Source organism: Aulonocara stuartgranti, assembly GCF_965226115.1.
Source record: "Aulonocara stuartgranti genome assembly, chromosome: 14".
NCBI lineage: Eukaryota > Metazoa > Chordata > Actinopteri > Cichliformes > Cichlidae > Aulonocara > Aulonocara stuartgranti.
The window spans coordinates 11,339,153-11,350,839 of NC_138950.1; the positions used below are offsets into that span (position 1 = coordinate 11,339,153).

At 36.7% G+C, this 11,687-nt stretch overlaps 2 protein-coding genes across 3 annotated transcripts; one reads left to right on the top strand and one right to left on the bottom strand.

Annotated features, from left to right (window-relative positions):
- Positions 1-588: 588 nt before the first annotated feature.
- Positions 589-1,509, top strand: LOC309686972 (odorant receptor 131-2-like; the record flags this gene model as incomplete). The annotated part of the gene is made up of 1 exon (XM_082501642.1): positions 589-1,509. One exon carries the CDS (start codon positions 589-591, stop codon positions 1,507-1,509), a length of 921 nt encoding a protein of 306 aa, XP_082357768.1.
- A 2,679-nt stretch (positions 1,510-4,188) lies between these two features.
- Positions 4,189-6,537, bottom strand: LOC309688421 (diablo IAP-binding mitochondrial protein-like). Of its 2 annotated transcripts, XM_082504136.1 has the most exons (6): positions 6,247-6,537; positions 5,937-6,054; positions 5,654-5,779; positions 5,155-5,265; positions 4,853-4,949; positions 4,189-4,703 (listed from the first exon to the last, which is right to left on the bottom strand). In XM_082504136.1, exons 1-6 carry the CDS (start codon positions 6,381-6,383, stop codon positions 4,498-4,500), a joined length of 795 nt encoding a protein of 264 aa, XP_082360262.1. In that variant the 5' UTR covers positions 6,384-6,537; the 3' UTR covers positions 4,189-4,497. The 2 variants fall into 2 exon arrangements, with proteins under 2 accessions (XP_082360262.1, XP_082360263.1); XM_082504137.1 differs by lacking the exon at positions 5,654-5,779.
- Between the last annotated feature and the right edge of the window lie 5,150 nt (positions 6,538-11,687).

The window sequence follows — 11,687 nt, forward strand, 5'->3', positions numbered from 1 at the left end:
TCCCTACGTATTGGCAATTTATTAAAAAAACAACAACAAATCATTTACGCTGCCCAGTGTGCAATAAATACCTTAAAGGCAATAAGTAGGGAAGAAAATAATTTTTCCTATTGACTTGTTTGAATATTGCACAAAATAGGCCTACTGCTTGTCACGGTCACGTCACTGTAGGGCATAATAAGACATACCTTAAAAAAATAATGGGATGTAGTCTTGCTTCTGGCAATAACCATGCCAATTGATTAACTTGTCAACAAGCAACGAAGTTTTCAAAACTTTAATTAGTTGTAGACTCTCCTGACTGAGTGCTCCATCTATCAACAGTGTACAGCTATCAAGGGGAATGATCTCTTAGGAAAGATGATGACACCATATGACAACTTCAGTTTCATATAACCTTTAAAATAATGTTCCACTGTCATCTATAAGAGAACTGCAGTGGTCAGAAGAGGAAATTTGTGTTTGGAAAAGGACGAAAGGTTTCTCCACTAGACTGATTTTTTGGTTTCAGTCTTTAGAGTAAATCTTACATTTATAATGACAATGATTGACTCTTAGAAGTTATTTAAATACTCGTGTTTGTTCTCAATGGCAGGTAACAGCTCACTAATTTGTGCTTTCTTGCACCAACTATTGACAGTCCGGGTCATGATTGTGCACACCCTGGTCATAATCTTTCTTTGTATCAACATGTTGCTCATTGTGACCTTTGTAAAAAAGGAATGTTTTCACACATCTGCTCGCTACATTTTATTTTTTGTCACTTTACTGTCAGACAGCTTTTTGTTACTCATGACCGATATCCTGCTTATTTTAACCAGATGTTCAGTGCAAGTTTGGTTGTGTATATTTATCTGTCTTTTTGTGCTTGTGTATTCTATTGTCACACCAGTTACTCTGACAGCAATGACTCTGGAGCGCTATGTGGCCATTTGTATGCCCCTTCGTCATGGACAGCTGTGCTCCACACGCAGCACTATGTACTGTATCCTGATTATTCATGGCCTCAGCTCTGGGCCATGCATTGTTATCATTTCCATGTTCTTTGCTACTGCTTCACTTAGCTTCTACAATCAATACACTATTTGCTCTGTTGAAATGTTTATGCTTTATAGATGGCAGGATCATGCTCGCTCAGCTGTAAGTCAGTTTTATTTCATGACTATGGGCATCACTATTGTTTTTTCATATGTTCAAATAATGAAAGTGGCCAAAGCTGCATCAGGAGAGAGTAAGAAGTCAACACAAAAAGGAGTGAGAACAGTGATCCTTCATGCTTTCCAGCTGTTTCTCTGTCTTGTTCAGCTGTGGAGTCCATTCATAGAAACAGCTGTCCTTCAGATTGACGTCAACTTGTTTAGAGATTTCAGATATTTTAACTATGTATTTTTTAGTATTGTTCCAAGGTGTCTGAGTCCTCTCATCTATGGCCTCAGGGATGAAACTTTCTTTCTTTCTTTGAAAAATCTCATGCCTACTTCATCCTGTTCAAAAAAACATGTGATTTGACAAAGTACATCACTACTATTAATAATGGTAACATCCATATTTAATCAAAACATTCATTAATTTGGACAATATCGACAAGCATGTAATGATTAACTTCATATATTTTAACAGGTACAATTTACACTGAGGTTTAAAAAAAAAATGTAAATAATAAGAGTTAGTTCATCTCATTTGACAGAATTTACTGTAGAATATCTACACAATATGTGGAACAATAAACAAAATAATAAGTATGTGTGGTGTTTTCCACTTATCAAGTCTAACATAAGAGGCTAAATAAGAATAAATGTCTTTTTGAACTTGTAAAAACAAATTTATTTCTCTAATGTCTTTAGGCATAGACATATTTAATCAGCAAGATCAAACACTTCATGATTATTTATCACAATATAAATAAAACTAAATGGAATTTTCTAGGATCTAATATGTTCATTATTAAAACACCTGAATCATGTCATCGCAATTTGGCATTATGTGATAGGGCACCAAATGTGGATGCACAACCGATATCATAACAATTATAAATTGTTACAAATACACATTTTCTTTTACTACTGTTATGTAGATGTCATAAAACAATGGAACACACAATAATTTTGTTATATTATTAAAGCAAAACACATGTTATATTTCACTTATGGATTAGATAGAATGGTGTCTGTCAAGAAGTCATTCTTAAGGAAGAAAAACAGCAAGAAAAGGCTGAAGTATGCCAAATTACATAAGAACGGGACTGAAAGTTAATAGTAACAAGCTGTAACGATTTATCCAACTTAGAAAGTTCTTGGTTCAACTCATCATTAATACACTTGGCTTCATTAAAGGTTGTATCAAACCTCAAGTAAACAAATGAAATAAATGCTTGTTGGTGAGTTTGTGTTACTTTTCCTAAAAGTAATGCAGCAAGCGAAGTTGAAAACCAGCTCAAAGAGACTTTAAAGACACCACAATGATTTTACTGTAGACACATGAACAGGTAGAAATGGAGATTGCAAGCCTGACTGCTCATTACTGCCTTTGTTACTTGTTAGCAATCAGGCTCTGGCTGCTGGGCAGTGGTGTCCATACACTCAGCTTTAATATCATTTACGTCTTGCATATTTCCAGAACTCTATATCCATAATCACATACTGTGTATACTACTGTTTATAATATTATCTTACTTATTTTGTATTTGTTTGTATTTATTTGTATTTTTGTATTTTTCTTCTGTACCTGAGCTGAGGTAAAGCATAAATTTTCCCGCCATAAGATCAATAAAGTCTTATCGTATCTTATCACTTGGGGTTCTTGGCTAGCTTTGCGTTAGCATGCCGTCTTGCAGATGTTTGCAAAGAGCTGAAGTTCTGTTAGCAGTATCATCAAAATCAGTATAACTTTGTTGCATGCTACAACCAAAACTGCAGACAACATTGGTTTAGTACGGAGCCCCGCAGGGGACATGGGAGAAAAAAAAATTAAGACGGACTTTTGGGAGATCTCGCAAAACAAACTCGGGATCTCGCAAAAGTTGAATTCCAACAATGGCGGCAGCTACTTAGTTTTAATATTACTCTTTCTGGGTCACAAAATACACTTTTAAGATATTTTGAGGCGTGAATGTAGTTGTGTAAACGTCAGATACCTGCTCAGTTTACAAGACATCACATATTTGCAAAAGTGCTCCGACGTTTTTGGAGATCTGACACCCACTAGCTCGAAGCTAACGGCTCCCATCAACACTGTGCAAAACGAGGGATTTAGGAAAATGATCAACATCCTAGACAAACGCTACACAGTGCCGTCCCGCAACTATTTTTCTATTGTTGCACTACCTGCTCTATACATGCAGTGTCGAGCAACGGTGGAGACGGAATTTCAAGCAGTACAACATTTTGCGGCAACAACAAAACGTGAGACATTTGTTGTTTTTATGTTTATTTATTGTTTTTATGTTCAGTCTCAACTGTTACGAAGTTGATGTGCAGTTAATAAGTGCAATAAATATTTATACTGGAAAAGAAAATCGTGAGAGAATCGTGATCTCAATTCTAAGCCAAAAAATTGTGATTCTCATTTTATGCAAAATCGTGCAGCCCTACTATATGACTACATTAGAGCACTTTACTTGTTGTTCCTGGAGTATTTAAAAGTAAAATTGGAGGCAGAACCTTCAGTTTTAGGCCCCTTTTATGTGGAACCAGCTTCCAATTTGAATTCGGGGGACACACACTATCTCTACTTTTAAGATTAGGCTCAAAACCTTTCTTTTTTCTAAAGCATATATTTTGGGCTGGATCAGGTGATCCCCATCCACCCTTAGTTATGCTGCAAGAGGCATAGGCTGCTGGGGGATTCCCATGATGCATTGAGTAGTCCTTTTCAGTCACCTTTCTCATTCACCATTTGTTAATAGAAGTCTCGGCATTGAATCATTAATTACTATTAATCTCTGGCTCCCTTCCACAAAGGGAGTATTTCGTCCCACTGTCGTGATAGTTATAATAGGGGATAATAGGGTATATGATTGTTGGGTTTTTGTCTGTATGTTCTGTTGTAGGGCCTACCTTACAATATAAAGAGCCTTGATGTTGTTGTGATTAGGCACTCTATAAATAAAATTGAATTGAAATTAAATCTTTAAAAACAAGGAGGAGGACACAGTCATTTTATTTAAAAAAAATCTTTGTTAAAGCAAAACATATATTGTAATCCACTGATGGATAAGAATCACTGGAACAAAATATTAGTGATTCCATCGTTTTCCTACATTTACTAACCCTAATAAATAGTCTTAAATAAAAATATATGCAAGTGGTTTATTGTTAATTTTATTTTCAAAATTAGCCTTTTGTGCTTTGTTCTTCTGTGAAAGTAAACATGTAAATATCTCACAGCAGGAAAGCTATTACAGCAAAAAGAGTAGAAAAAGTTTTCAAAGTTGAGCTCATATTACTTTGAAATCAATAGCACTTGCACATTGTTTTCCTGTTTTCCCATATGTCTGTGTTAGTCCTCTCGTAGATAAGCCTCATGCACCTCAGGCCCATCACTATCCTCAAGGAAGGCAGCATATTCTGCCATCCTCTGGATCTCTTCTACTTTTGTCTCAGCCAGCTTCTTATCTGCCTCTGCAGAAAGTTTCTGTGCTTCTTCCACCTGCGACTGGGCCACCTGGATGTTTGTCCTCATTGAGATGGATGCCTGGTGAGCTCCTGGAAACACAGATTCATTTTGTCAGATTTCTAAGTAAAAATATAGGTGTATGCAACTATTCTCAGAACTTTATAAAGTAACAGCACATGTTTCAAATTTGATTGTAATGACTTCATTCATCCATAATTCAGGAAAATATTCTTCTCACCTGAAGTGCACGCTGCCTCAGCTGCCATTTTACACAGGCTGATGGCATTGATCCAAGCTGATTCATAACGTTTGCATTCGACTAGTCTTTCACTAGCCTGTTAAGACAGAGAGAAGTGACAAACTCAATAATTTTGTGGTGTAAAAGCTAATTTCCAAAATATAAACTCAACACAAAAGTACATTAAACATTTGTTTTAACCTCTTAAGCCCCAACGCCCGCTGATACGGGGGAAAAAGGCAGGCGATCAGGTAGGCTTGGGGCTTAAGAGGTTAAGAACAAAGAGGACAACACACACCAACCTCTGCACGCCAGCCATTGATCGCTTGCTGGAGTGAATCCTCCTCTGCTGGGGTAATTTTTCCCAGTGAGGCCAAATATTGTCTTTGAAAAGCAATGCGTGAGTGCACAGCCTGTGAGTAAACAGAGGGAACAAAAGCAGTCAGTTACAGTACACAGCAACATTTGAATTACAAACTCAGAAGAGTTTGTAGGACACTGAAAAGTATTTCGGGCTACTTGTGTAAATTCAAATCAGACATACAAGACTTTATTTTAGATTTTTTGCAAATTTTATCCATTGTCTCTCAGTTTTTGTAAATTGGTCCAAGTAAATTAAATTCCAAAGTTTATTGTCACCATATTTAATATTAGGCTGAAAACTGCTGCAGTATATTACTGAATAGATGTGTCCAGATGTTTTTGTCCTCTCATATTTGTGTTGAATTTAAAAGAAGCTTTTTTAAATCTTTTGGGATATGAAATTTTACAAACCATGTCTTACACACTGTAAAAAGCTACCTTTGAATAGTCTGCAAGGGCATCAAAGTAAGCCAAGGTGGTCTGGGAGAGGAAAGTACATGAGCTGTCTGTAATCACTGAGGCAGCTCTTCTGATCAGAGAGTCATGTGAGAGGTTTTCCACTTGCTGCAAACAAATCAGTGTTTTTTAGTCTTTTCTTTAATTTCTCCATATGTATATTATCTATAAGAAGAAGAAATTTTCCTGAAGAGTCAACATTAGTGCTAGTTGTAGGTGACTGTACTAATTCATACTTCTATGATATTTTTGGAGACTCACCCACCTGTGTAAAACGGACAGTGCAAAACCCACGGGCAACGCTTAAAGATGCTATGCTCATGTGTGAAGGCTTTATCGGTTCCCCAAACTTCTGGTTTCCAGGTATCCTGCTCTCAGAGCTGCTGTAGAAACAGTGCAGAACGTTAGGAGTAGGACCAGCAAACAAATTAATGATATTTCATTTTGAAATGCTGTGAGTTATTGTCCTATGATCTGATTTGGACCAACTTGTGGTAAATATCAATTAGTACCAAAGATCAAAGTCCGGCTTTAACTTTGCAAAGCATTTTGTTGAATATTTATTCTTAACTTACCCGAGGAAACGAATGCAGGCTGCTCCTCTCCTCAGCACGCTCTTGCTGGTCCGCAGCACTGAAATATCTATCTGATTCCGCACAAGTCCTGTAGCGGCACGGCTCGCACACACTGAACACTGACGAACAGCTTGCATTTTGCAGATTAATTTGATCTGCTGCACTTACAGAGTCTATTTATCTAATCTGTAAAATAAGTTCCTGGCTGGAGGTTTTTCTGTTCAGTTTAAACCTTGCACTTTTCTCACTGTTGCCTTTCCTTAGTAAAAGTCTTACTTGCTGCTAGAGAGGTTTGAATCTGCTCTGTGAATAAAAACTATCATGTCTTGTCAGTATTTATAGTGACTCAGCACCACTCAATTACGCAAAAGGCATTGATCTGTTGACTGTCCCTGCAAATGTGCGTATTTGGTGTTATCTCTAAAACCCTGTAGATACGTGCAGGTTAGAGACCATTTGTGCTGGTTGTGGACTTTCTATCTTTTACTATGTCTATCACTGCTTAGGGTTTATATGTATGGCTAGATGTAGTTAATGGCAAAAAGTTTACCAACTTTCATTACATTTTAATTTGAAAAAAAAAAAGCAAAACAACTATTTTTACTCATACAATTTCCCACACCTGAAAAGGGGCTTTTATTTCATAATGTACAATTAGGGTTAGGGCAGAGCAGAAGATTGATAAAGCACAAGGGCCAAACTCTGTTTTTCATTTTTCATTATCATTTTTTGTAATGTTGCATAACTACAACGAAAGTCAGTAGCCACTACCTAGAACAACAAACTACTGGGAGTTGCATTGTGGGTAATATAGGTGTTTTGAACAGGCTTATTGAAGCTAGTAACTTCAAATGAAACCACCCCAGGTTAACACAAGAGCCAAAGATTGGAAGTAGGGCTGTTGTGCATGCTCACATTGGTGAGGAAATGAGACAGGAGAGACCAAGGATTGAGTGAAAATAATTAGGGAATTACAGGTAAAGCAAGACAAAGGTAGCAAGAAAAAAACAAAAGATGCATAAGGGAAAGTTTCCAAAATAGAAGGAAGTGACTGTAAGTTGTGTACCACATCTGGTCATGGCACACTATACTCCTTGAAGAGGTAGATTTGTCACAATTCGGGTAGACTGTGGTGCATATGTAGTGCATTTGCTGTCTGTGCCTAACGTCAGCATTTCTTCATCAACTACCACTGTGAAAATCACTATGTTGTGTGTAATTTATGGTACTGCAAATCTATCACTTTGCATACAGATTTCCATACAGACTCATAGGGAGAGGGGTTTTCACTAACTGCATGTCACTGAGTGTAAATGGCCTATACATCAGTCGAACGGTTGACAAATGGACTGAAATAGGGAAGAGAGCAATATTGAAGTTCACTAAGAATGTGAAAAGTATGCAAAAACATCAACGATTGAAAAAATACAGAACATAACTGAAACAGATATTTGGTTTATTTCTGCTGCACTATTTTCAGACACTTTCTCGCCTCCCCCCCCCTTTTGGATCAAGTTAATCTTGTATGAACAATATGACATAAGTGCAGCACTGAGTCCATTGTTTTGTACAAGTCATCTAAACTGTGTTCAAAACAAACAATGTTAAAATAGAAAGTTTTAATTACTAATGCAAATCTTAAGATATCAAATATGCCAAGATGAATTTTGGCAGGTAGTTTTTCAAAATGATGCACAAAACATTACAAATGTTTTCTTTTCCAAAATAAACTTTTTGTGTTGGAATCCAAAAAGAGACTACAGTTGTTTATGGTGGAGAAAGAGGGCCTCAGTTGGGAAATGAGGAACTGCTGATGTCATAAGCAGAGATGGGCAGTAACGCGTTACTTGTAACGCGTTACTGTAATCTGATTACTTTTTTCAAGTAACGAGTAAAGTAAGGGATTACTATTGCAAAATCGGTAATTAGATTACCGTTACTTTCCCGTAGGAACGCTGCGTTACTGCGTTACTAAAACCGTGATTTTTTTTGCGAGAATGTCTCATGACAGTGACGTAAGCAAGTGCGACGTTGGTGACAGCAGCTGTGTGCAGATCAACAATGGATAATATATCGAGTGCGGGAGAGAGTATGAGCGTGCAGCGTTTAAAGTGTGGAAGTACTGACCTTACTTTGAGTTTGATTCCATAAAAAGTGACAAAAACATTAGCGTCCATCGTGCGTGGGAAGAAAACTTCTTTTTACAGCGAAAAAAAACCCTAAACTTCCGAGCAAGCACCGAGTAGCTACGACGTGATGGGAAACTCACAGAGACACTCGCGCGGATTCTTCAACTGACCACAGCACACCTACACCAGGGTAACCCTCCGCCTACCCTGCTCCTGCTTTACAGGTGAAAATAGAGCAAAAGGACCGCTGAGTCTTTGACTTTATTTATTTTCTGCTGTGTTTTACTTGCATCTGTTTGAAAGAGTGAGTGAAAACACAAAAAATATTTTATTTTATGTGCTGGAATGTGTAGAAAATAGGTTTAAATGTTAAACTAATTTATTCAAGTCAGAGAATGTTGCATATAATTAAATGTTTTGCTTGATGCATAAAGTTAAAAGATTAAAACTGATAAAACAAGTTAAAAAAAGAGACTTTTCCATTTGATTACATTTTGTATGATGGATTATGTAGAAAAAGTAGAATTGGGCTGAAAGATCTATCACTTTATCACCTCTTCAGGTTGTAAATCGTGTTTTTAAAAAGTAACTAAGTAACTAAGTAACTAAGTAATTAATTACTTTTGAAAATAAGTAATCAGTAAAGTAACGGGATTACTTTTTGGGGGGAGTAATCAGTAATTAATTACTGATTACTTTTTTCAAGTAACTTGACCAACACTGGTCATAAGCTTCGGTTTTAATTTTTTTTTTCTTTGTAAGTACTGCATTAAATAAGCTGATATGATCAGATAATAAATTGACTTCAACAGGTTTAAAACTACTTTGAGGAAAATGACTGGAGAAACTATATACTTAGGTGTTGAATCTCAGGAAAACTTTACAACATGATGAGCACATTGGATGGTCATACAATTGGGCCAACACTGTAGCAAAATAATGCATCATTTCTTCGTCAAATCTGCATTACACACATACTTCACCTTCTCTGCGTTTCTCTCTGTGTGCCATTTAATGTTCCACTAAAACTCAACTGGCCAAAAGTCTGGCAATTGCCCTTTGTCTGATGCAATGAAAGTTATTTGCTGAGCTGGGTTCAAAAAACAGAAAGTTTGTTTTGGACAGAACTGTGGCCCAGTCCTCTGGGGTCCTCATTACTGACGCAGAACTTACGTAAACAGCTGACAAACCCCCATGAGCTGCTCTCTATAGAGTCAACTGGTTTGCCAAACAAAAAAAAACTTCGGGTTGCTCAATGGGACTCGAGAGCTTTGTGTTAATAATCAGCGAGTCTGTTAATTACTAAGCGGGGGACTTGGGACATGCCCTCTAACGGCCCTCTGGAGATTCAACACTCAATGAAGAAAAACCTCTTAATAGATTTCATCACCTTTTTTTAAAAAACAATACTGTTGTTGCACCTGCAGCTCTATGCTCTGATTACCAACTTGAGTGATGTTGTGCAAGAATGTTAAACATTGTCACAAAAAGATAATGCACTATGTCAAAGATACCACAGGTTTTGTGCCAGTAGGGTGTTTGCCATTTTTACAAGACCAGGACAAAAATCTAAGCAGCATATACTAGTACAGACCTGAAAATCACAGTTGGAGGATAAACAAAAATTAAATGGTGCATTGTGTTCAAAACATTCAGGCCATTCCTGCTGGAGTTCTGATATACAGAGGTCCACATATTTGTCCTCCTATCTGGCAAAAACATTACTTCTCATATGATACCAGCAATTATCATCGTTAAAACCTTACTGAACACTTAATCACATGTCTGAACATAATCCTGGACTTCATCAAGAGTCTGATGGTCTGTTTAAGTAGCTTTGAGCCATTGACAGTTTTGGACAATCCACTACAAACTAAGATAGTATGACCAGGTAGAGTAAACTTAGATTCTGGTAAAAACCCAAAGCCAAATCTTAGCTAGATGTCTAAATTCTTTACCAGTGATACTGCATTTAGAGCTGCCAGACCAAATGTGAGCAATAGTGTGCCATCTAGCCCACCAACCATTTTCCATTTTCCACTTTGTTAAAAATACTGACTGAAGGGGTTCAAACTCTAAAACATTTTATTTTATTGATAATCAAGCAAATTATTTTTAACTTGCAGCTAACTATACATTTTATCAAATGTTTTTTTAAATATAAAAAAACATCTTAAAGCATTAGATTCTTGTACTACATTTTCTTGCATTTTCTCTAACAATTATGTCCAACATATAACCAGAACTGGCCCACCAAATGTCCAATCTGTCATAGTGGATGGTTTACAAAATGTGGAAATTTTAAGAACAAAGTGGTGTGCATTTTGGACCTACATCTGCATTTTCATCAGTATCAGCATTTGTGGCTTTTCTACTGTGTTCGAGCCTTTTTCCGTGCCCTCAAAGTACAGCTTTTGGTACACATGAACCTTCATTGCATAAGAGGCTTCCAACATGGAGCCAAGTTCAGCAAACTTTTAAGCCTGTGGGATGGAAAAACACTGAGCTTAGGAAGGTAATTACTGTTCTGGTTTATGATCATTTAGGTGTTTTTTAATTCTTGGCTGTTGGTTTAAATATTTTATATATCTTGATTATGAAGGTTAACATATACATTAAATTCTTTGACCCTACAGTCTTTTCTAGGGATGGGTACCAGTATGCACCGGATAGTACCTGTTGCCTGTGTCCTTGTCTTTTGGGAAAATACTTTACACAAGTAATGGCTCAAAGAGGATTCCTTTTTTTTTTTTACTGTGCTGCAATTGTTTACTGGATTGTTTGTGCCATTAATTAGTGTCAACTAATTTTTATTCAATCTCCGCACAGGATATGCTTGTGAAGATGGAATATGGGGGAGAGCAGAAGTGCGTTGAAGTTCCACAAAGGGATGAATGAAGGACATGCATATTGTATTGAAGAAATAAGTGATGAGAATGCTGTTATTTGCATTTACCATGTCAGACCTTTTGATAAACAAAATTCTAATGAAGTGAGAACATGTATACTGTTACATCTTTCAGAAAATGTTTTGAAATTGTGGTGCACAGTTCAGAATAAATGTTTTTCAAAAACCATTGCATCTTTTTAGTAAATGTTTATTTCCAAAAGAAATTTCTAGAAGTTCAGAACAGTAAAATTCCCGCTTTTTAGAATGAATTTGTCACGGTTCTGGGTCCGTCGGACCCAGTAGTTTGAGTTTTATTATGTTTTGGTTTTAGTTTGCATCAGGGATTGTTTTCTTGTTCTCTTGTAGTGTTGATTATGATGATGTTTATTATTTGAGTTTCATGTTTCTGTGGTGTTTAGGAT